The sequence below is a fragment of the Lissotriton vulgaris genome, chromosome 2_1 (genome assembly GCF_964263255.1).
Source record: "Lissotriton vulgaris chromosome 2_1, aLisVul1.2, whole genome shotgun sequence".
Classification (NCBI taxonomy): domain Eukaryota; kingdom Metazoa; phylum Chordata; class Amphibia; order Caudata; family Salamandridae; genus Lissotriton; species Lissotriton vulgaris.
The window spans coordinates 149,493,137-149,519,371 of record NC_141687.1 but is presented as its reverse complement, the minus strand read 5'-3'; the positions used below and the strand labels follow the sequence as shown (position 1 = coordinate 149,519,371).

General features: G+C 49.0%; 1 protein-coding gene across 1 annotated transcript in view; it reads left to right on the top strand.

The window, feature by feature from the left end:
* Positions 1-25,098, top strand: part of GTF2IRD1 (GTF2I repeat domain containing 1) — a 993,687-nt gene extending 968,589 nt beyond the window's left edge. Inside the window, exon 28 of the mRNA XM_086954598.1 lies at positions 24,862-25,098. Within this exon, the coding sequence (XP_086810724.1) occupies positions 24,862-24,930 (69 nt within the window). The 3' untranslated portion in view covers positions 24,931-25,098. The remainder of the gene's footprint in view (positions 1-24,861) is intronic.
* Positions 25,099-26,235: the final 1,137 nt, after the last annotated feature.

Genomic DNA, 26,235 nt, shown 5'->3' with positions numbered 1-26,235 from the left:
CGATAAGGCAGATAGTGTGCTGGAGCGTTTTAAGGACTCCAGGGCTACAGCTAATTCCTTGGGTCTATCCACCACACGCCCTGCCACGTCTGCTTTTCATTCCTTTTGTGGCCATGGAAGTGGTGCCCCGGCACGTTCGTTCAGCCAGAAGCCTGCGCAGAACCATCCTCAGCGTGGACGTGGTGCCCACCACGGCGGAACAGGGGGCCAACGTGCGGGTCAGTCCACCTCTGCTCCCGCAGCATCCGCCTAAAAGCCTTCCTAGTCCGACCTTTGGGGCACACCCCATGCTGGTGGGTGGCAGGATTCACCATCACCTTCCCCACTGGCGTTCCGTTACCTCGGATAGGTGGGTGCTGCAAATCGTGCGAAGGGTCTACTCCCTCCCCTTCGAGATTGCCCCTCCAGCCATACCACCTCAGTTCCACAACATGTCGGGGGACCATTTTGTGCTTCTCCTGCAGGAAGTCACTGCCCTCTTGGCTAAAGGGGCCATCAAGCGTGTTCCTGGGCCACAAGTAGGACGTGGTTGTTATTCTCACTACTTTCTGGTCCCTAAGAAGGACAAAGGGGGCCTGCGCCCCATCTTGGACCTCAGGAACTGCTTCCTCCGGAAGGAGATGTTCAAGATGTTGACTCTGGCCCAGGTCTAGGCTGCCCTCGACCCTGGAGACTGGATGGTAGCGTTAGACTTGCTTTAGACTTGCAGGACGCTTATTTTCATATACATGTCCTGCCGGCCCTCCATCGTTAACTGTGGTTCACGGTAGGCCAGGAGCATTTTCAGTTTGCCGTGCTCCCCTTCGGCCTTACCAGGGCCCCCTCGGGTGTTCACGAAAGTGATGGCGATGGTCACAGCTCATCTACTCAGATCAGGGGTACCAATCTTCACCTATCTCGACGACTGGTTATTGAAGGCAGGCTCGCCCCAGGCAGTTGTCTCCCACCTCTGGACTACGGCCGACCTCCTGCATTTGCTGGGATTCTCCATCAACGTGCCAAAGTCGCACCTGATTCCCTCTCAGAAGCTCCTCTTCATCGGAGCAGTCTGGGGTTTATCCTCCGGAGCAGTGAGTCCGGGATATTCAGACTACGATTCCGATCTTTCTGCCTCTATCCAGGGTTTCAGTCAGGATGACCCTCCGGCTCCTGGGTCTGATGGCCTCCTACATCCTGCTGGTGCAACATGCCAGATGGCATATGCCGGCTCTGCAGTGGGGCCATGAAGTTCCAGCTGGCACAGCATCAGGGCAACCTGTCCGATCATATCCAGATCTCGCAGGGCACTGAACGACAATTGCAGTGCTGGCACACGAATCGCGATTGGGTCAACGGCAGATCCCTCTCCCTTCCCCAACCGGAGCACTCAGTGGTGACGGATGCGGATGCGTCATCAGTTCTGCACGTTGGAATTTCCAAGGCGGCACTCTCTTTGAGACGCTTTTCATCAAAAGTGAAGCTGCGGTCTATTGTACGCCTTTCTGCCCATACCACTTCTGCCCAGAGTGCTGAAGAAGATTCGGCGCGACTGGGCCCAAGTCATCTTTGTGGCTTCGGATTGGGCACGAAGATACTACTATCCTAAGCTACTCAGCATAGCGCTAGATCCCCCGATCAGTCTGCCTCTTCTGGAGGATCTTCTGTCGCAGCAGCAGGGGACAGTCCTCCACCCGAACCTGTCCAGCTTCCACCTCCTTGCGTGGAGATTGAGCGCCGACAGTTGACAGCTTTCGACCTTCCTCCCGAAGTCTGTGATGTCATTCTGGCAGCCAGGCACCCCTCCACTAAGACGTTATACTCCTGCAGGTGGAACAAATTTTGTGGCATGGTGCACAGCAAAGGCTCTGGATCCCCTTTCTGCACCTTTGTCCGAGGTGCTTCTGTTCCTTCTCTCTTAGGCCCAGCAGGGCTCTGCTCTGGGCACTATCAAAGGTTATCTTTCAGCTATCTCCGCCTTTCTACGGCTTCCAGATCACCCTTTTTTTTTTAGTCCCCGATTGTTAATCATTTCCTCAAAGGCATTACGCACACGTTTCCTCCCGTGCCTTTCATAATGCCTCAATGGGACATAAATCTTGTCTTGACCTATCTGATGTGCGCTCCCTTTGAGCCCCTTAATAACTGTCCCTTACGTCTTCTGACTCTAAAGACTGCTTTCCTGGTAGCTAGCACCTCTGCCAGAAGAGTGAGCGAGCTCCAGGCTCTTTCTTCTAAACCTCCTTTTCTTTCTGTTCATCCGGACAAGGTGGTTTTACGGACTCGTCCTTCTTTCTTACCAAAGGGTGTCACGCCCTCCCACATTGGGCAGACCATCACTTTGCCCACCTTCTTTCCGCCTCAGCATCCTTCAAAAGAGGAAGAGAGGCTCCACCGTCTGGACTCAAAACGTGTGCTCTTGTTCTATCTGAAGCGCACACATCAGTTCTCGGTGGATGACCAACTTTTTGTTGGCTACGTGGACGCAAAAAAGGTCGGGCCGTGCACAAACGTACCATCTCTCGGCGGGTCAATCTGTGCATCAAAGCATTTTACTCATTTGCTAAGAAGGAGTCTCCTGTGGGTCTGCTTGCTCATTGTACCAGGGTAACAGCAGCCACTACTGCCTTGGGACGCGGCGTTCCCTTGCAGGTCATTTGTCAGGCAGCTACGTGGGCCTCACTGCACACGTTTACCAAGCATTATTGCCTTGACAGTCAAGTCCAGAGAGACGGCTTCTTTGGCTGTTCTGTTCTCCATGATTTTCTGGTGTAATCTTGTTTGCAGACCCACCTCAGGGGTTGGTATTGCTGGGGTATCTATTCTAAGGTAAGGAATCATTCACTAACGTGTCTCTTTCAGAGGCACAAGTTACTACTTGTGTAACAATACACCCGTAAGAGACATTAGTTAGTGATAGATTCCTTACAGCCCCACCCATCCTCCCCGTTCTTCAAACTGATTTCTAGGGGGAAGGTCATCCCTTTCAGGGTCCTAGTTTCATGGCACCGGTGGTCAGTTTCTTGCATGGCTTTGCATTCCTGGCGTGGAAAGTTGTGTACAGAACTGACGTCAGCGCGCATGGGTTGAACCTAAGTAGTCTCTGTGACGTCATCTCGGCACCTGCGACGGATGCGGATAACACCACCTTCCGACGCGCAGGGGTACTGCTGACAAAAACTATCCGGATCCAGTCTGATGCATGGGGGTATTCTAAGGTAAGGAATCCATCACTAACTAATGTCTCTTACAGATATATTGTTACACAAGTAGTAACGTATGCATCAGTACCCCTGTGCACCGATAAGTGGTGTTGTGTGGCTACGTGGAGATGCTGCTTCACTGTGGAAGTGACTCGCAGGCCCCCATATAAGCACTGCTAAGTTGCACTGCCGGAGGTTCTTTTCTTTCCATGCCAACAGATGCGAATCTAGGAGCTACCCCTTGTCCTTTTGAGACCGCAATTGCAACTTTTTGCACTGAGATGGTGCCACCCCGAGCCTGACTAAGGCTGCATGCTTCTCTCATGGACCCACATTCTAGGGGTCACCCCTCAGATTCCGATATAGTGCCCCTGCTGCTCAGAAGAGCTCACAGTATACACAGATTGTTTGCCACAGATTTGGATAACGGTGGCTATGATGCTGGGAACGTGTATGCCCAGACTTCTTATATGGACATCTGGTATGAAGACCTCCAGGATGCCAGCAATCTGTAAACCTTCCCAGAAACTGTGTTGATTTTGTCCCCAGCCCTGCCACAGAGGAAAGTGCCTCCTTTGCAATGGTTTTTCGGCGGACAACAGAGGTCCTTCAGTTTCAACTCCCTACCTAGGAAATTAAGATCAATATCTTAACTGACGTGCCTCATCCTGATCAGACAAGTACTAAGCCTCTACTTACTACCCTTCAATGAGGCTCTCCCAGAAACGCTTTTGGGGACCTAGACAAACCAGACTTCCTCACCTAGCACCCCAATTCTGAGATCCTTGTGGTGCAGGCTTTACACAGCAAGCTCAACCTGAATTTGTTACCATCTATCCTTTCTGACAAGGAATCAAAGAGGATAGAGACATTTGAAAAGTGGGTATTCTCATCCTCAAATTTGGCCCTTTCATCTGTGGATGCCAGATACCCTGTAGGACGCTGAACTCACTCTGTGTGGGACTCAGTGGCTCAGATGTTGTCTATTGTACCTGAAGGAGCCTAAGCCATCCTTTCTCGGCCATACAGGACTGTTGTGATGTGGTCAAATCCACGAACCATCATGATTAATTCATTTCACCCTCCATGTGTTTTCAGTTTTAAGTTATTCGCTCCAAGTAATACGGACGAACAGAAGAGGTCTTGTGCTCACCGTGGAATTAAAATTCGAGCCGCACCCGCCAGTGAGGCCCATGGAGATGAAATTGGTCTGAGTTTGCTTCTGTTCCTATGCGACTCCCCGCGTCATTTATGGCTGGACTGTGGGGCCGTATTTATATACGTTTGGTGCCTTTATCCAATCACGCGATCAGAAAAAAATAACAATGGGCCGCCGGAGAGCTACCCAGCGCAGTAGCAGCGGCCCTGATTCATTTAAGCTTTCTGTCATCACGTTCTTGTCCGAAGCGCCTGATACCAGCAGGGGGCAGTAGAGGCCGAGCTTCAGCCGTTGGCGGCCCAGAAGGAACAGGATGTTCTGCGCACTCGCCAAACAAGTGGAGGTTTAATGCAACTCTCAGATTGTCTCTCAAGGCAGTATCGGGACAACAACAGTGCACGTACCCTCTATGTGCAGCGTTTTTTTTACACAAGCTTCTATTTTATAAAAAAAAATACCATTTCAGGAAAGATAACGATGTTGTGGAATACCGCGTTCTGTTTAAAATATATATGTCACTGAAATATCTTCAACCTAATAACATCAGGAGTGAGACATATAGTGAAGAGAGTGAGGCGGGGGAAAGGAGGAAACACGGGGAATCGAGAGGGAAAGAAGAGATGGCGAGGCAGAGGGAAGGGGAGAGAATGAGGTGAAGTAAGAGGGATAGGGAGAGACAAAAGGAAGACAGACTGCAACAAACAAGACGGAGGGCATTGCTGTGGGGAGGGGGGGGAGGAGAAGTGCGACACGGCCGCAGCAGGGGGCGGAGCGGGGAGAGAAATGTAATTGACACGGCCGGCCGGTCGTGAAACTGAAAGCATGGCCGGCCGGCCGTGAAAGCCTTTGATGCGGCAGGGGGAAATGCGAGACGGCGGGAAGGGGGCGGAGCGGGTAAACAAAGACGGACATGCACGCGCCCGTGACTTTTAAGGTCAATGCGCATGCGCATAAGCTTAATGCGCATGCGCATTGACCTTAAAAGTCACGGGCACTGCAAGGAATCGCCACGATTCCTTGCAGTGTAGATAAAGAGTGGATAACTCGCAATACTCTCGCCTTGCTCGATGCGCATGCGCATCGACAGGCGAGACCTAAAAAAGAGGTCAGTGGAGAGCTACATTCCACTCCCTACTCAGAATCACTTCAACTAAAATATTCCTACACGGTCTGGGCTTTTGGTCACAAAGTCTCCCACTTTCAGAGTAAATGACCCACTTGTGGGACACCCCCGCGCCGCACGGCCACCAGCTGCTGCGTGTGCCACTCCGCTTTGCCCTCTGCCTCGCTGCCTGCCTCGTTGCCGGCTGACGCCGCTGCCGTCTGTTTTGTTTTTGTTTTGTCTTAGTATAAACATTTGTGCTTGTTTTTCTGCCTCGTGGTCGGCTGACGCCGCTGCCGTCTGTTTTGTTTTTGTTTTGTCTTAGTATAAACATTTGTGCTTGTTTTTCTGCCTCGTGGCCGGCTGACGCCGCTGCCGTCTGTTTTGTTTTTGTTTTGTCTTAGTATAAACATTTGTGCTTGTTTTTCGGCCTCGTGGCCGGCTGACGCCGCTGCCGTCTGTTCTGCTGTTGTTTTGTCTTAGTATAAACATTTGTGCTTGTTTTTCTCACTGTATTACTTCCCCTGCTAGCGTCTTGCTTAAGCATTTGTGCCCGTTGTTTTGGTCACTTTGCCCGTTTTCACGTTCTCCTTCCTGTCTGCCCGCCTACCTCGCCGCCCTCCGCCTTCCCTCCCCGCTCCCCGCTTCCCGCCACCACCGCTGACCACGCCCCTTTCCCTTCTGCTCCCGCCTCCCAGCTGCCCCGCCCACCCGCGCACTTCGCCTTAAATGGCGACCGTGCGAACGCGCAGCGGGCGCGCCGTTTGTGCGCCGAAGGCGCGCCAAAGGTAAGCCCGTCTGCGCCCGTCCGCGCCTGGACCGCGCCCAGTGCCAGGACCCCTGGTCCACGAAGACCCCGACCGACCCGCCTGACGTACTCCGCCGCCACCCTCATCGCTCTCAACTCCGGCCGACTCCCAGAATGCCATCAAGCCACACCACGACACACCCACGGACCTTTCAGCTGCCACGCCTGCAAATTCACCTGCATCCGGACCTGCCTCGCACCAGCACCCGCCAAGTCGAACACCAGCAGCACCCACCTCAAGTGCATCCTGCTCAACACCCGCTCCGTCCACAGACACGCCATCGAACTCTGGAACCTCCTAGACGCCACAGCCCCTGACGTTGCCTTCCTCACGGAGACCTGGATGAACGCCTCTTCAGCTCCCGACATCGCCATCGCTATCCCAGAGGGCTACAAGATCGTCCGGAGGGACCGCAACGCCAACCAGATGGGAGGAGGCATCGCCATCATCCACAGGAACACCATCCGTCTCACGACCAGCACCGACAACACCCTGCCCACCGCCGAACATCTGCATTTCCAGATTCACACCGACCCGAAGACCACCCTCAGAGGCACCCTGATCTACCGACTTCCGGGACCACGCACCCAATTCAGCGAGGACATCGCCGACTTCGTCAGCCCGCACGCCCTCCCCTCCGCTGACTACATCCTCCTGGGGGACCTCAACTTCCACCTGGAGAACAACAACGACCGCAACACCAGCACCCTGCTCGACAACCTCGCCAATCTTGGACTCAAGCAACTGGTGTCCACCCCCACCCACCTCGCCGGACACACACTCGACGCAGTCTTCTCCTCCAGCACAGACATCGACTTCAGCCACGCCACAGAGCTTCAATGGACGGACCACAGCTGCGTCCACTTCACCTTCAAGAGAACGACGACCCACCACCACCAGCATCAGGCCGCCCGCAGAAGCTGGAACAAGATCACAGCAGACCAGCTCGCCGCTTCCCTGAGCCAGCACCCTCCCGCCAGCTCAGCGAACCCCAGCCAGGCCGCCGACAACCTCACGAGGTGGATCAGCAACTGCGCAGACGAACTCGCCCCGCTGAGAACCCCGCCCAACAGATCCGGCAGCAAGAAAGCCCCGTGGTTCACCGACGAACTCAAGAGCTCCAAGAAGAACTGCCGAGCCCTCGAGAAAGTCTGGAGAAGGGATCCTACACCAGACAACAGGACCACCTTCAAGCTGGCCACCCGGAAGCACCACCAGCTGATCCGCGCCGCCAAGAAAACTGCTTTCAAGGACCGGCTGGACAACAACGCACACAACTGCAAGGAACTCTTCAACATCGTGAAAGAGCTCTCCAACCCCAGCGCAGGAAACAACGACATCACCCCATCGCAAGACCTCTGCAACTCCCTCGCTTCATACTTCCACAACAAGATCGCGGACATACACAACAGCTTCAACAACCAACCATCGAACACCAAGACCGAACAACCACCCCCCACCACCACCCTCCACGCCTGGACCCCGGTCAGCACCGAAGACACCATCCGCACGATGAACTCCATCCACTCCGGATCACCGACCGACCCCTGCCCTCACCACATCTTCAACAAGGCCGACGCTGTCATCGCACCCCACCTGCGAGACATCATCAACACATCCTTCAACACCGCCACCTTTCCTGAGAGCTGGAAGCACGCCGAACTCAGCGCTCTTCTCAAGAAACCCACAGCGGACCCCACCGAACTCAAGAACTACCGCCCCATCTCGCTCCTCCCGTTTCCAGCCAAAGTCATCGAGAAGACCGTCAACAAGCAGATGGCCGCCTTCCTCGAGACGAGTGGATCCCTCGACCCCTCACAGTCCGGCTTCCGAGCCAATCACAGCACCGAGACCGCCCTCATCGCCGCCACCGATGACATCCGAGCCCTGATGGACAACGGAGAAACAGCGGCCCTCATCCTCCTAGACCTCTCCGCGGCTTTCGACACTGTCTGCCACCGCACCCTAGTACAGCGCCTCAGCAATATCGGAATCCAGGACAAGGCACTGGAATGGATCATCTCCTTCCTCGACGGAAGAACACAGAGAGTCCGTCTATCACCGTACAAGTCAGAGGCCACTGAAGTCATCTGCGGCGTCCCTCAAGGATCCTCGCTGAGCCCCACCCTCTTCAACGTCTACATGAGCCCCCTCGCGGCCATCGCACGCCAGCACAACCTCAACATAATCTCCTACGCCGACGACACCCAGCTGATCCTTTCCCTGACCAACGACCCCGCCGCCGCCAGAGCCAACCTGCACGAAGGGATGAAAGAGGTAGCCGAGTGGATGACGACCAGCCGCCTGAAACTGAACTCGGACAAGACGGAGGTCCTCATCCTGGGCTCCTCACCCTCCGCCTGGGACGACTCCTGGTGGCCTCTCGCCCTGGGCACCGCACCCAAACCGACAGACCATGCACGCAACCTGGGCTTCATCCTGGACTCCTCCCTCTCCATGACCAGGCAAGTCAACAACGTCTCATCGGCATGCTTCAACATCCTCCGCATGCTACGGAAGATCTTCTGGTGGATCCCCACCGAGACCAGGAAGACCGTCACCCAGGCCCTCGTCACCAGCCGACTGGACTACGGCAACGCCCTCTACGCCGGTACCACCGCCAAGCTCCAAAAGAGACTCCAGCGGATCCAGAACGCCTCAGCCAGACTCATCCTCGACATCCCACGAACCAGCCACATCTCCGGACATCTGAGAGACCTCCACTGGCTCCCCGTCAACAAAAGAATCACCTTCCGCCTCCTCACCCACGCACACAAAGCCCTACACGACCAAGGCCCGAGCTACCTCAACAGCCGAGTCAACTTCTACGCTCCCAAACGCCTCCTCCGATCAGCCAACCACGCCCTCGCCGACGTCCCCCGCATCCGAAGAGCGACTACAGGAGGAAGGTCCTTCTCCTACCTGGCCGCCAAGACCTGGAACTCCCTCCCTCCCGACCTGCGCCTGACCCAAGACCACCTCTCCTTCAGGAAGAAGCTGAAGACCTGGCTGTTCGAAAAGTAGCGGCACCCCCCCCCCCCCCCCCCCCAGCGCCTTGAGACCCCACGGGTATGTAGCGCGCTCTATAAATGTCTTTGATTGATTGATTGATTGCTAATACCTCTGCATAGATATCATCAGCACTCTCAAACCCTGATGCAGCCTTCACATCTTCTACCACCCCCAGAGTGATAAACTCCTTCTAATCGAACAGGTTATGGAAACCATCTCCAACCTTGCTAGAAACTCTCCCCAGATCTTCCTTGGTGACTTCAATCTCCATTGGAATGACCCACACAATCAGGCTGTCACTACCCTCAAAAATGTCCTTATTGACATGTCTCTTACCCAATTCTGCGACACCCCCACCCACAACTTAGGCTCAACACTTGATCTCTTCATCTCCAACCACAATTCCATTCAACTCAAATCCATTCTCCCCTATGACTGGTCTAACCATAATTTTATCAACTTCCTGATAACTGAAAGCTGGAACCACAAATCGGGTCAACCACTCAAATTTAGACAGTGGAAAAGACCGCTCAACACCACTAGCGTTAATGAGATCATAGAACGCTGCAATCTCTCCCTTCTCCCGCCCTCCAACATGATTGACGTGCGCGACCTTACCGACCATTATAACAACACCATGCTTTCTGCCTTGAATGATAGGGATCCCCGTCAAATAAAAAGAATTCCCATTAAAGACTCCAAACCATGGTTCAATGACAGACTTAATTCTGACAGACGCAGTCTTAGACTAGCTGAACGCAAGTGGAGAACCTCTCTCTTCACAGATCTTCTAAAATCTCTTAGATCACAAAGAAGTAGATACAACAAACTCATAAGAACAACAAAATCCAACTTCTTTAATCACAAACTGGACAGTACCAAAAATCGCCTGAAACGACGTAAGCTCATCAAATCTCAATCCAATAACACTGCTACCCAATCTCAGCTCACAGCTCGCACCCAACCAAACTGCGATGTGATGACTGAATTCTTCCTAGAAAAGTCTAACAAAATCGAATCAGACCTAAGGTCTGCTGTGCTCACTCTCGGGTACCCTCCTGACGACCCTGTCTCCACTCCCCTGCCCCCGCATCAGGTTCTCTCCCTCAGGAACAATGCCTCATGGAGTCATTTTACTCCCCTCATTTCCATCCACAACATTCTCTCCACCCTTAAACCCTCAAACCACTTCAATGACACCCTCTCCCACTACTTCTTTAAAGAAATGATAGGTTCACATGCGTCACTCTGGTCCAAAATAATCAATGTCTCACTTCTTCAAGGTATGATACCGGACTCCTTGAAGGCGGACATGGTGCTCCCTATTCTTAAAAACCCTCGGCTGACCCTGATGACCTGAACAACTACCGCCCAATCACAAACATTCCGACCCTGGCGAAACTTCTGGAGAAATGTGTTCATGAACAACTACGCAAACACATTGAGCAATTCCAGCTTCTTGACCTATTCCAATTTGGTTTACGCAGTGGCCAAAGTACCAAAACGGCCATCACTCACATCGTTGACAACTCCCTCACTTTACTCAACCAAAATGGAACCTGCCTTTTAATTCTGCTCGATTTCTCATCCGCTTTTGACACTCTCAAACAAGACAATCTTCCTTTCCTACTGGAATGCAGAATGTGGCTCTCAGGCACGGTCCTTAAATGGTTTGCATCTTTCCTCGACAACAGAACCCAAAGAGTCAAATCCAACCAATCTCTCTCCAACCCGAGTCCCTGCACACTTGGTGTTCCCCAAGGATCCTCACTCAACCCCAACCTCTTCCTGGAACCTCTGACTGTAATTCTTAAAATCTCCAACATCCAATGTCACATGTATGCAGATGACACCCAACTTTACATGAAAATCTCCTCCCTCGAGGACATCATTTCGCTCAATGGAACCCTTCTCAAAACCCTCAACTGGCTTACTTCCAACCACCTCAAATTAAACGCCCTCAAGACGGAATTCCTGCTGATTGTACCCGCCAGACATTCCCCCACTGTGCTGCAATCTCTTTGTAACCTCACTGCCCTCAACTGCCCTCCTCACATTTTGGACTCCACTAAGTCTCTGGGAGTTGTGCTTGACAAAAACCTAAACATGCAAGGCCAATCAGATCATCGACCAAAGGTGCGAACTTTCAACTCTGCATCCTAAGAAAACTCAGACCATTCCTTCCACATGATGACTTTAAAGCGGCGGTACAAGCACTGGTCATCTCCAGGCTAGAATACGGCAGTGCCACTCTGTATGGACTGCCGAAACTCAGTCAAGATCCTATCAGAGCCTCTCTTAATGCTGCCACTAGACTCCTCACAGGCTCTAAGAACACCAATCACATTTCACCGGACTTGAATTCGCTCAATTAGCTACCCTTTATAGCTAGGATACAATTAAAGATTGCATGTATGGCCCATAGAGCTCTACACTTCAACACCCCACTCTACCTGACTAACAAGCTTGAGCTATCTGGTGGCTCCAGGTCCACAAGGAGCTCAGGCACTTTGTTGCTCAAGCCCAAGAAATGTAATACGCTTAAAACCTACAATCGCTCATTCTCTGGCATCGCCCCGAGAATCTGGAACTCCCTTCCAGTGGAAACAAGACTGATTCCTTCTATCCTTGCCTTCAAAAAGGAATTCAAATCTCTACTACTGAACAAACTCCTCTAATGACCAATGCGCTGATCTTGATGCTATGCTCCTACTGCCCATAAATTACTATTTTTAATCTGATTTGCTCTTGGTGTATATTGCTGTACTTGTCTCTCTCACTACCTTAACTTATGTAAAGCGCTCTGATACCCACCTGGGTCCTGTTTGCGCTATATAAAACTTTAAATAAATAAATAGGCTTCTAAACTTCGTAGTGAAATGTCGGCGTCAATTAGTTTCTCGAATTGGAGGAGACAAGAAAGAAGAGGAGAAGAGTATATTCATCGCAAGACTCAATATTCAAGAGGGTATTCACCCTCTCCCATTGTGGTGCCATTATCTCCGTCTCCGGCTAGGTCACCTGCTCCACCACAGTCTCCTCCACCACTACCCGCACTACCTCCTCCTCCGCAACCAACCTCACCTCTTCAACCACCCCCTCCACCAATTGCGCCTCCTCCAGTGACTCCAGTTCCATCTAGAGACGCTCCTGCTCGCGCTCTCGAATGCGCCACCATTCTCGACATCAAGCCCATCATAGTCCTAGGCACTCACCAATATCTTCACACCATTCTCATCGACGACATAGGTCTCACCCTAGAGGATTTAGATCAAGAGCTCATCATAGGCATGCAGGTACTTCCTTCACATCTACAGGAGGATATTCTTCAACATTATCTAACTCTCCATGTCTCATTTCTTCCCTGTGGATGACATTACAACCTTTCAAGAGGTCCTGGTATGGGAGCACCCACACTGAATGTACTGGTGTCGGTTCCAACACCTTCCACATCTGTGATATTTGAGACTCTACTTCTGTTAATCCCTGGCTTCCTGGAACCTGCCATGAAGCTGTTTGTGACACCGGCCATAATTAAGCCTGCTCCCTCAAGACTTCAAATGAAATACTGGTCTCCTGATCAAGAACCTCTATTCTTCCATTCTGATCCTCCATCAGACTCTGTGACAATGTGAGCAGCTAAGAAGACACACTCAACATCTGCATCATCATCTGCTCCCCCAAATAAAGAGAACAAGAAACTGGACTTGGCTAGCCGCAAAGTCTTCAGCACGGCAGCAACATCAATAAAAGCAGGCAGCGCTACAGCTTTCTTGTGCAGATATGACAGAGCCCTCTGGGACTCCATCCAGCATTTCGCTGAACATCTTCCAAGAGACAAGAGGGAAGTCTTCATGGAGATATTCGGAGAGAGCAATGGTGTCTAATCAGGTAATTAGTGCAGCTGCAGATTCTTCCCCGCTAGCCGCACATGGATACTGTCACAAAGTGACCGAAAGGAGGCATGCTTAGCTCCCGGTCGTCATCCCTCAAGCCCGAGTCGCAACAATGCGTACAGAACTTGCCATTCCCAGATTTCACACTCTTTGAAACTCACTCTGATGATGAAATGGCGAGAATGAAGAGCGAAATGAAGATCTTCAAAGCAGGGGGTCTAGAGAGACCAAAAGAATAGAGAAAATCGTTCTAACCCTACCAACGCCAGTTTTGTTGTCAGAAGTATACAGGATGATCTCAGCGACAATACCATAGATCGTACCAACTACAGCAAAAACAGAATAGAGAGGACGCTCTACCCAGCAGTCCGCCCACAGGGGTAAACAGACTACAGGATCCAAACCATGAGTCTTCTGTTCACACATTTACCAAGCACAATTGCCTAGACTCAGATGCTAGAGCAAACAGTCGAGTAGGGTAGGCTTCCCTCAGAAATCTATTTGCTTAAAGTCTACCTTATTTGATCCTGTGTCTTCTCCACCGCACTTAGTGGGCATGGGCGCGCTTCTCTATACAGTGCTTATGACTATAAATGGAAATGCCCTATGAGAGAAGGAACAGTTTCTAACCTGTAACTTCTGTTCTCTCGTAGTGGAATTTCCATTATAGTCATAAGCAACCCTCCTTCCTCCCCCATGGAATGACCAGAGGTATCCATGGAATCTACATATTATCATACATCACCTTAAAAAAACTGAAACAACTGCCACCTGCTGAGCATGATGGGATACTTATGGTCTGAGGATTCCTAAAGGCAGTTTCTAATTTTCAGCATTATAATGACAGCCTATGAGGCTACACAGTCCTGCTCTCATTCATCTCTATCATAAAAAAGGGTTTGTGAGAGAGATTTATGCTGTTTACTAAAATATCTTGAAATTATACACAAATCCTTTAGTCTGGCCCTTTTCATGATGAAGAATTTGGCAGTTGTAGCCTATGTATATAGGCTGCATAATTTATCTCTTTCTTAAGTGTCTTTGCAGGCCTTCCTGAAGAAAGGCGAAAGTCTACACTTACGAATATATGTTGAAGTAGTGCTTTGGGGTCCCTGTACATGGGCCGGACTATTCAGTGCTAATGACTTGAATGGAAATTCCCCAACGAGAGAACAGAAGTTATAGGTAAGACACTAGTCTTTAAAAGACCAACCTCCTGGGAGGTGCTGATTTGGTATCTTTTTAGAAGGTGAGGAATCAGCAGTGAATAATCTCTATTAGAAGAACAAGTTACTTACCTTCTGTAACGCTCTTTCTGGTAGAGACCTTATCTAAAATAAATTCCTCACTGATCCTCTTACCTACTTATTCTGTGGACTGGACTCTTTTCGTCTAAAAAGATCCTAAATTAGAGATCTGCTCTCTGGTCATAAACAATCTGAAGATCGGGCTCCGTGTCTGAGGTGTAGATAGTACAGAAAGCAAATGAAATCAGCATGCCTGGGTGGTGCTTATATGGGGGCCTGCCTGTCACTTCCAGACCAGAACAACGTTACCCAGGAGCACTACAACGCCACCTATCGACGTGCAGGGGTGCTTCTCAAGATTTTTCGAGATCCAGTCTGACACCTGTGGCGATATTCAAGAGGTGGGGAATCTGCAGTTAAAGAGAAACTCTACCAGAAAGAGCATTGCTGAAGGTAAGTAACTAGTTCTATCATGCCCTAATCCGCAAATCACTGAAATGCAAAGTGTGGCTCGCAGCCTGGAGGGGGCCTTCCTACGAACCAAGAAAGCTCTCCTTTCTCCAGACTTCACCCCGCTAATTCGAGTGATAGATGCCAAATTACTATCCACAATAGCCTTCGGCGCCACTACTTTTAAAGACAAAATGTTCACTTGGTTGGACAGAATGGAATCAGCCTGTTTCCGCAGAGTGTTTCATCTACCCAATTCGACCTCTCATGCCCAGATCTGTATGGAGTTCTGCTTGTACTCCCAACATTGGATCATGATAGCAAGATTAATTGCCTACTGTGCAAAAACCAAAATGGCTCAGCCATCCACACTAAAGAGTTGCATCTGGTTACTGTTAAATAACCCCAGCACCTCCTGGAATAAGTTTTTAACATTCTGCTTGGACGCATTGGACGCCCATAATCTATGGGCAAGCTCGCTGCCCATGTGGGGCTGCCACAAAAGCTCTGACCAAACAGGCAAAGACACTCTCAGTGGAACACAATGCATTATCCGTGAAAAAGCTATCACATGGCAGCTGGGCGTCAAAACTTTACGATCTAAAAACTCTACCACACTTTCTGTCATCCTCCATGAAGCCATCAGTGAAACACCAGTTAATGAGATTACGCTTTGGACTAATCCCCCTAGTGGCATTCAAATATGGACGGAGGTACAAGGCAGATACGTCCTCTCAGTGCCGCTTTTATTATAACGGGGAAGAAAACTTAACATATGTCTTGTGCATCTGTAGAACTTTACTCCCCCTTCGAACTTTTTGGTTGCGCCCCATCTGGTGAATTCTTAACGTGCGGACATGCGAAGAAGCCTTAGAGGAATGTATGAAGGGGGACTCAGCTCAGATGGCCGCCCGATTCGTAAAATTTATGAATAAGATTAACTGAATTTTACCAGCAGACACCACCCATGAACCACTGCTGTGTCAACTATGAATTTTCTTTCCTTTTCTTTTAAACTGAGAGCAGAAAGTGCTTTTTATTTTCTTTTTTTGTATGAATTGCAATGATTTTAATTAATTGTGCAAATAAATATTTATCTATCTATCATGCAATCTTAAAAAACGACCTGTTGAAGAGACACAATCTCACAGTGACCTGGATTCTTTTAGCAGAACAAGTGTGCGAGCTGATGTGTGAATGTTCTGCATAGCAGAAAAGAACAGTAACACAGACCTTTCAGTGCCCCACGCTCCACGAGGCCCATCCAGCCTAAGCACTGTGCATTTCAGTGAGTTATGGGAGTTTCAGGGTCTCCTCACCACATTCTGCAGAAGGCGTCCATAATTTTAAGATATGCCTCTGCAGCTGGGCTCTAACTAAAACCTCTGGGGAGGTGGCGCCAAATCAGTTCCTTATTGCTGTGGGGGAGAATCCTGAAAATCAACCTGGGAGGTATCAGGGTTTGCAATGTAGTCAATTAACATCCCTTTTCCTAATTTCTATTCCTCCAATTGGCTTACAATTGTGGCAAATTTATTCTGGACATTTTTGTTCAACAACTGTACCGTGACTGATTATTTTCAATATCTCAATCCAAGAGATTACATTGTATTTCAGGTTCATGGTACCGCCACAGATTTAACTGTGCCAACCAAATGCCCAAACAGCTTACCAGTATTCAACACTACTCTGCTGTTTAGGCAGATTAGGATGTCGAAAAAACCCACTTCCCATGGTCCCACCCCCTCAACAGAACCACCTTTTCTGCGTCTATCACAAGATGAAACAAATATGTATGGTGGCAGTTCTGCAACCTCTTGGCACATTTCGAGGAAACTGTCGGATCCAGAGCAGAGATGATTGAAACCACAAAGAGTGCGACCCCTAAGTAGACCTGTGACCATGCCCCTCTGAGCAACATTTCAATGCCACCTGAGCAGAATCAGTGGGATACTGAATTGTCCAGCCTTTTATGGCTCCAATCAGAAGATATAGCCTTGGGCAATGTTTTCTCACACACCAAAACACATGTAGGCCCAAGTAAAGTTCAGGCATTGACATAGCTACTAGGATTTGCTATAGAACCTATTGGCTTTGCCAATGGTTTTCTGAGATTCTGTACAGAATGGCTTTAAAATGATTTTTTAAAAAGCCTAGGACGTGACCGCTTTTGTCAATTTGCAGGTATGCCTACAAAAAGACACAGGTGCTTTGTTTCTTTTTATTTCTCCATCCGAATTGGATTGATTTAAATCAATAAATAAAAAAACATGCAAAAGCTTTTTTTTAAAGTGGGTGGGGTGGAAGCAATGTGGGGGTTGAAGCAACACGGGGCACGGGAGTAAGAGCAACATAGGGGCACGGGTGGTGGGGGAAGGAACACGGAGCACCGATGGTGTGTTTTGGGGGAAGAGAAGCAAGCAGACAAGAGGGAGAACAGTATGGAGCTCGGGGGGAGAAAACAAATGGATGAGATAGAGAGCGCATCATGGTGCTGGCAAGAAAAGGGCTATGTAGGACCACCCCGGGGCTCTCCACCTACACTGCATGCCCCAATGAATGCTGCCTGTCTCGCACCCCTCCAAACAGATATAACATCAGACATGACGCGCACTAAAATACTCACATGGAATATGCTCGGCATTCACACACCCGCACGGAGATACTCTATTTTCACCTACCTACAGTGCCATTTGGTCGGCATAGCTCTACTACAAGAGACACACATGACATGTACAGAGCTGGACAAGCTACGCAGGCGATGGAGAGATCAAGTTTTTGGCACTGCGCACTCAGCACATGCACGGGGCACATATGGTTAAGCAGGGGTCCCGTTTTTTGCAAGAGGAAAACTTTACAGATGCAGATGGCCGATACATATTTGTCAGGGGGCGCCTCAATGGTCAGCCACTTTTATTGGGTTCCATATATGCCCCTAACGTCAGTCAGGCAGCTTTCCTGGTGAGCCTCTCAGAGAAGCTATTTCCTTGGGCCGGACTCCCCTGATTGATAGGAGGAGAATTTAATTTGGTGCTCAATGTGGACCTCAATAGGTCATTTCCGCCCCTACACAAAACTCACGCCACGTCCAACGCTCAGGCAGTCATAGATTGGCTCGTGCATTGGACACTGGTGGACCTCTGGCGTGCCATTTATCCAGATGCAAGAGCTTACTCCTACTACTCAGCGGTCCATGGGCTGCATGTACGCCTTGACAGGATTGTGGGCTCACCCTCATTAATCCTGTTAATTAAGAGGACAGACTACGTAGGTCGGACCCACACCAATCATAACCCGCTGGAGATGCAACTTGGGTGAGAGGCAGGCCGACCCCCAATACCGACGTGGCGCCTGCAGACTAAGGCGCTGGAAGACTCAGAGTTTCGCTCATCACTAGAAAAGGCAACTCACACATATTTTGAGCTAATTGAGGGCACAGCGAGCAGCGTAGCAATAGAATGGGAAGCCTTTAAGACGACGATTAGGGGCACTGTATGGGAGCAACATGGAATATCCGGAAACACCTATCCACCTCCCTTAAGAAAATAGAATCCCAGCTACTGCGTCAGGAACAAGAAGGTGAGAGAAGCGGCAAGGACCCACAACACTTATAACAGTTGCGAGCTGAGCATGCTGACCAGTTAGAGAGCCTGAAATGTCACAATTTATACACGCCTCAGTGGATCGGGCCAGTGGCTCCTCGCTTGGCTGAATAAACAGGAACACGCTTGCGCTCCCATTGGGGCCATATACACAGACACAGGGCAGTAGTTATATACCCAACAAGAAAGTCACCAAGCAATGGTGCAGCATTACACAAAGCTCTATCAAGCTTGTGAGCGTGGTGACAGACAGAGGTTGGAGGACTTTCTCCATTCCATACAACTACCCACTTCAATGGATGAGCATCGGGATAGCTGAATGAGCGGCTCTCGTTGGAGGAGATAGGAGAGGCCATTAGAACCCTGGCCTCCAGGAAAACGCGTGGGCACGACGGCCTGCCATTGGAATTTTATACAGCGTACAGAGATCTGCTTGCGCAGTGTCTACTGGCTCTGTACATCACGGCTTTGGAAGAGCGAGGACTACCTCCCTCAATGCTCGAGGCATACTTGGTGTAACTACTAAAGCCAGCAAGGGATCCTGTGGAACTTAGCTCCTATAGGCCCCTCACCTTGCTAAACACAGACTACAAAATTCTGGCAAAGGTATTGGCGGAACGACTGGTGCCAGTAATCCCCTCACTGGTCCATAGTGACCAAAATGGATTTGTACCATCCAGGAGCACTTCCCTCAACCTGAGGCGTTTTTTCAGGGTGGCGACAGACGCCGTGCAGGACTGGCCAAGAGCAGGTTGCCTCATCCTAGTCCTGGAAAAGGCCTGGAGTGGGGCTACCTAGCAGCAGCGCTGCAGAAGTATGTCCTGGGCCCAGGACGTCTCTTCAATCTGCTTTACATTGACCCCACCGTCAGGGTAAGGTTAGGGACTTATCTGTCAGATGACATCCCAGTGCCCCCTGCCTACTTTCCTTTTCGCGCTCGCAATAGAGTCACTAGCAGAAGGACTGTGCGCCACAATGGGAGATGGTATACCTCTAGGTGATGCCGTGCACCAGGTGTCTCTTTACGCTGATGATCTCTTGGTATATATTAGAGATATAGTGCAGGTCCCTAACCAGCTAGTAGCCTTGCTACAGAATTTCGCTGTCATCTCTGGGCTTCAGATCAATGTCGGAAAGTCCTGCCTATATGTGTTTACTGAAGGATGTCGCGACCCAGTCTTTACCATTAATGGCAGAGCAGTGCAGTGGAAAGAGGGAGTCTTTCACTACTTAGGCATCTGGGTCTATCGTCAGCCACAGGATCTATTTGATGGGAGCCTGGGAAGGGCGATGACAGCCGTCCGATCGCAAATGCAGTTCTGGGGGACACTTCCACTCACTGTAACCGGAAGAGTGGCACTAACCAAAATTGTACTTGGACCTGCCTCTGTATGTCCCTCCTCCTTCTTTGCTGCGCTGGAGAGACAAGTCCGAGATTTCATATGGGGCAAGGCACGACACAGAATGCAGCTGCAAACGCTTTATATACCAACGGACCAAGGAGGCTTAGGTGCACCCTGCTTTGAACACTACTACTTAGCTGCTCAACTGCAGTGGATAGCCAGGTGGTTGGCCGACAGACACCGTGCAGATACAGCAACTACGCAGCCTCCTTATACACTGAATCAAACCATAGGGCTCTTTCATCCCATTGTGAAAGTGAAGACACCTATGCCATTGTTGCAAGCCGTGGCATACAAATGTTTCCGTAGAAGTTTATATATCACACGGGCCATGACCCCCTATGCACCAGCAACACCACTGGTGAGAACGCCTAGTGGCCAAGTAGTGCTGGCAACGCAAGCAACCAAGGTATGGTAGGAGAAAGGCGTCGAAATCCTAGTGGACCAATATCGAGAAGGAGCGCTTATACCGTACATGACCCTGGTAGAGGAAGAAGGGTTTCATCATAGTAGTTTCTTGCACATCGCTCACTGATAGCCAAACTAGCAATCAAGTGGGGTGACATGATTACTGAACTACTGACACACCTAGTGGTGCAATATCTACACGTCATTGGGCGTGGTAGACATCTTATACATTGGTTCACTGCATCATTCAGAGTCCATGCGGCGATAAGCTTAGACCCCCTCCGCAGAAAATGGGAGTTAGATCTGGGACGCCTATTCACTGACAAAAAATGGGCACATACGTTAGAAAGCCCAACACGCATTCCCAGAAACATGCGGTTCAGACAAATACAACTATACATAATACACAGGGCCTACCTTACACCTGCCAACATTAATAGTTACTTTAGTAGAACAGATGTGGCGTGCCCTAGATGTGCTGAGGTGGGAGCCGACATAACACACATGTTGTGTAGTTGTCACCGGAATGTTGCGTATTGGAGCACAGTAGCCAGTCAGCTGCACGCCTGCACAGGGCGCAAACTACCCTTCTCCTGAACAGTATATCTACTACACAAATTCCGGAGAATGGCGGCCACCAAAGTGACTTCCAGGTTCCTAGACCTGGGGATAGTAGTGGCCAAGAGATTACTCACGAAAAGATGGAAAGCAGCAGATCCGCCACAAGTACAGGCATTGTGACATTCAATGCTTGGGTGGTGTAGGAGAGTAGGATCTGCTTCTTATAGTTACCCCCCCCCCCCCCTCTTTTTGCTGATGTTTCTCTGTTTTTTTTACTTTAGTCTGGCTGGGATCCTGCTATCCAGGGCCCCAACCTAGCTGCTTCCTCTAAAAAATGATTACATGTACTTTAAGTACACCACAGATTGGATTCTGGGGTACCCGTATAAGTCCCTAGTATATGGTATCCTATATATCTAGGGCATAGGTACCCCAGAGACCTCTCAGGGGCTGCAGCATGTATTATGCCAACCCTGGGAGACCATTTAAAATGACACAACAGGTCTGCTACAGCAGCCTGTGTAAGGGGGTGTCTGCACCCCTTACTTAGATATAGTTTCCCTATATCTATCCTTCACTACACATATATACCTATCAGTCACCCCTATGGCAGACCTTATCAATCCTGAAAGCAGGGTGCTGGGTTTTATGTGAGAGGGTGCCCATACATTAGCAGAGCCCCTCTGCAGCCTTCGGAACCTCTATTCCGGGGTTGTTGGTGATGCAGCCAGACCATATACATTATAATTATAACATTATAACCTAACTTTGGAATGGAATGCATTATAACCTAACTTTGGAATTATAACCTAACTTTGGAATGGATGCATGGAAACATGTTGTGTTTGGTGTCAAACACCTTGGAATCATACCTCCACACGAGTAACTGGTGTGGGAGGTATGATTCCACCCTTCTAGAGGGAGAACCATGACAGCAACGGTACACCCGGTACCAACTCTGCAAGTCCTGGCATCACAAAACGGATGCTGCCAGCCACAGACACAAGTCTGTCCTCCTGCTGCAGGATGATACTCCGGCAGGGGAGGCTGGACAATAGGTTTCCTTTCACAGGGAGGTGTGACCACCTCCCAGACAAACTTTAGTGTAGTGGGGCTGGGTAGTTGCACTCTGAAAGTGCTTTGTAGTCTGCACTGGGGGCACATTTGGTGTCCCTGTGCATAGTCCAGCTCAAACTGGTTGCAGGGGCTACCAGCCCCTGCTGTAGCGCGAAACTGGACAAAGAATATGGGTGTAGCCACCCCTCTAGCCTGACCCTCCCATAGGTGGGTCCCCAGAGTTTGTCCCACCCCTTCCTTGGGTATAAAGTAGGAACCCCTGACTACCGGACTTTAGATTTACCTGGACGAAACTCTGCTACAAAATCCCAAAACTTCAACTATCTACACTTCGTTGGATGACCGAAGAATCTCCCTTGGAGTAAAGTAGTTACTCCCCTGCAAGGCAGGCACCAAAGACGCATCTGTCCGCTTAAAAACTACGCAGCTCCTGAAGGACTCCGAAGACTTTGCAAAACAGGCGGTAGGTTTACAAGCTTCCCCTAGGCCGATCCGTGCTCTCAGCAAACCTGAGATCGAAAGCCCTCGTGGGGACAGTGCAACCCGAACCCCTGGACACTGTGACCATTTTCAGCAGCATATGTTTTTTTGTCGATCCCTAAGGCTGTGCTTTGGGCTACTTGTAGTCCAGACCCGAGCAGTGATCGGTTTCTCTTGCCAAGGCTTGTTGCTCTCCGATCCAGACACTGACCCCCCAGCACTCTACATCCTTTGTGGAACAACTCGCCTGCGGACTTTAGTCGTCATCGACGTCACCTGGTCCCCGTGGCAGCGGAGTCATGGTTCACCTCATCGCACCTGAAACACCCGAAATTGGTGGGCATTGGTCTACCGTGCCCCTGGTCATCCTGAAGTGACCAAGACTCTGTCCCCTCTGCTTTCAGGTTCTTCATAGCTCCGATGCAGGCTTGGATCACACCGGACACTTTTCTTCTCCATGGCAGCAGCACTTTGCAGCAACTCGCCATTGTGAACAGCGACGATTCCCGACACTCTTTGGCACCTATGCACCCAGTTTCCCTGGGTGAGGTAACATGAGTACTCCGGTTCTCACATGGGTGCTGGCCTTAGAACCTTTTAAGTCTAAAAGGGTTTGCTCCAAGTCCACTTTGAAGTGTCCCTAATCTTTAAAATTCTAACTGCGACTTTCCCATAGGATTGTACGGAGCTCGTGGTTGTGTTCTCACACTGTACATGTCCCCCGTGGGTCCCCTGTGTCACTACCTTTGGTGGTTCCTTGTGGTCCCAGTGATTCTACGTGCTCTAGGCACTGTGTCTAGTCAAGTTGTGGTTCTTATACCACTATCTTAATATATGGTTTGGTCTCCCCGGGGGCCCATTGTATATTGTGCTATTTACTTACGTTCTAGTGTGTTGATATTGGAAAGGGTTGTCTGGACTGGTGCAAGGTGCCCACAATAACTAGTGGACATCATATACCAGGCTAACTTCTCACACGTGGGCTAAAGCGGAAGGCCTTGCTATCAGGCATGAGGAAACATTGGGTCTGCTTAGCTGTACTACAACAACACACAAGTGGGGATTTGAGGGACTCCACAACCTGAGAACAGGCGAACACAGGCGTAGTAGGTGTGTATGTTCCATTTTCCCACACTAGCCAATAAATGACCATCACGATCCACACAAAGCAGCGTGCACGAGTATGTACATAGAAAGGTGGAGGGGGGCTGCGGGTGGGTCAATGTTTCTTTTTCTTTAAGGTTCATTTTACCCTTTTGTAGTATTTGCTAAAACCGAAAGACCTCTGCCATAATCTGTAGTTGGTTGTACCTGTACCTACAAGCATTGATCTGTATATGTAAAATGAAGTGAACAGCAGCTAATGGTTATGCAAACAAATGTCCCCAACCCTATAGTTGATGTTATGGCAATTTAGACTCCAGCCACAGAGACTAAGTCGACAACTCTATGCCAGTAGTCAACGAATGTTCAGTTGAACTGTTGACATGTTCTTTTCTGCATTTGTAATTAATGTGACACCATGTATATATGTAACAACAGACAAAGGTGCACAAACTTAATAAAGGAGATTTAAAAAAATGGAGCTGGGAAGAAAAGCACAATGGCGAGAAAGCAAAGTGGAGGAGAAGCACATGAGGCCTAGCGCATCACAGAGAGAGCAATGGAGAAGCACACAGCAGCACGAAGAGAGGAACAGAAGAACACTTGATACAGCTGGAAAATATATGCACCCTTGTGGAGTGCTTATAAAAACAGTTGTTAACTAAAAGTGAACAGTAGAAGGACACAGGAAAATCGGCAAAGCTGCGGGGTGGGGCAGGCACAAGATGGACAAAGAGAACCATCGAACAAGAAGCATGCAAATGAGAGTGACAGTAAAGCCAACCAAAATGGAAAGGAATGATGGGCTGCAAGCTCCTCTATTTTTCTTGTAAGCCAGTGATATGTCTTTTGCAACCAAACAGCTACGATGTCTGTCTGGTATGCGCGATTTAAAAGTCCTGATAGAAGTCACTTATCTTCTTACGCATGGTACATCTTGAAACATAACCTAATTAGTTTAATCGAATTTGAAGAGAAGCACAAAATGCTACTATTCAGAATTAAAGGAGACCTTGAATGGAGGTGTACAAAGCAGAAGCTGTTAACAAAAATTGTGCTGCATTCAACAAACAAATAATGCAGTATCTCTCTAAACATGGCAGATGTATAATAGCAAGAACTGTTCTGTGATCTCAAATAAAAACAGCGATTTGTATTCTGTGAAAGAACACTATCTGTACAAGTTGAAATAGCTAAAATGTGCAGGCTCCACTTAGATGACGCATAAGGTTGAATAATAGGTATAGGCGTGTATGTGCATGCCATAATCGTCCTACAGAATCATATACACAGTAATTCTGCAAATAGTGTTTTTAAGTGTACGGTTATTAAATGTTAACATTTTCAGACATTCTTTTTTTTTTCTTTACAGCAATGGCCTATGTACATGGTGGACTACGGCAGTGTAAATGTCCAAATTCCAGGACCCATGAACTACTAAACCTCATGCAAATCAAAACCTCAAATAAAATAATATGTAATTTATGTAAAAATGTATATTCCAATATGTATCGATGCCTTTTAGTTTTCCAATGATTTTTACACTATACTCCTGCCAACAAGGCCTTTTTAAATAAAAAAAACAAATGTGTTGCCTTGCTAAAATTAAGTCTTTAATATTGTGTACACTATTCCTATGTGTTTGCTTCTTTTTGTTCCACTGTCCCTTGCCTTTGTTATTTAACCCCTTCCCTGCTGGCCCGATTCCGCCCCCGTGCGGTAAACAAACGAACAGGGGCGGGTCATGACGAACCCCAGCCGTCATCAGCACACGAGCACCGTAGAGCATGACGGCTGGGGTTCGTCACCAGCATGGAAGGGGTTAACTTTGGAATATAGCACTTTACTACGCGATGTATTACATTGCGTGCTATTACAATGCTGTTGTTATAACAACTGTGTTGTTAGTACGCAATGCATTTACATCACAAGTCTTTACAATGACTTCCACTAGGGGGCGCACTGGACTTATGAATAGTATTATTTACTATTTCTACTCCAGTTTGCGCAACAGTAGGGAAGATGGTGGAATTCATTTCCAATACCTCAGCGCCCCCTAGTGGAATTTGTTGTAAAGACTTGTGATGTAAATGCATTGTGTACTAACAACGCGGTCATTGTAACAACCAAATTGTGATGGTATTGCGGTGTAATGACTACGTTATAAAGTTTGTTTCCCCTACAGAGTACAGCTTTAAATTGTCTGAACTATTTAGCGGCTCCTTAGTCACATTCCTATAAATGTCTTCCTCTGTGTTTTCAGCCTCTCAAATGTTACCTGACACCTTTCATAAGTTTGACGTCAGCCCTGATGGCCTCTTTGACAGAGTAGGGAGAGACTGATGCTGCCTATAGTGGCAATAGGAATGGAATGTGAATAAACTGCGATAAAAAGGAAAAACAACAGACACAAAAAGCAATGGATCAAAGATGAGAGACGAAAAACAAAGGAAAGGCACAAAAAGAGAAAAAAGAATGTGGAAGACAAAGTAAGTGAAAGAAATGAACAGTGAAGTAAAAAGTTAGCTGAATAGTAAGAAAAAACAAAGAAAGTGAAAGAAATTACAGTAAAAGAAAGAGAGGGCGCAAAACATATTAAACCAAATGAGGGAGCGAAAGAAAAAGAACAAAAGGAAGTAGTGGAAATATGAAAGAACAAGCACTGGCAAAGCCAATGAGTTTCGCCATTAAACCCTATTGGCTATGCCAATGCCTTTTGTTCATGTGTACTGCATCAGCATTGCCA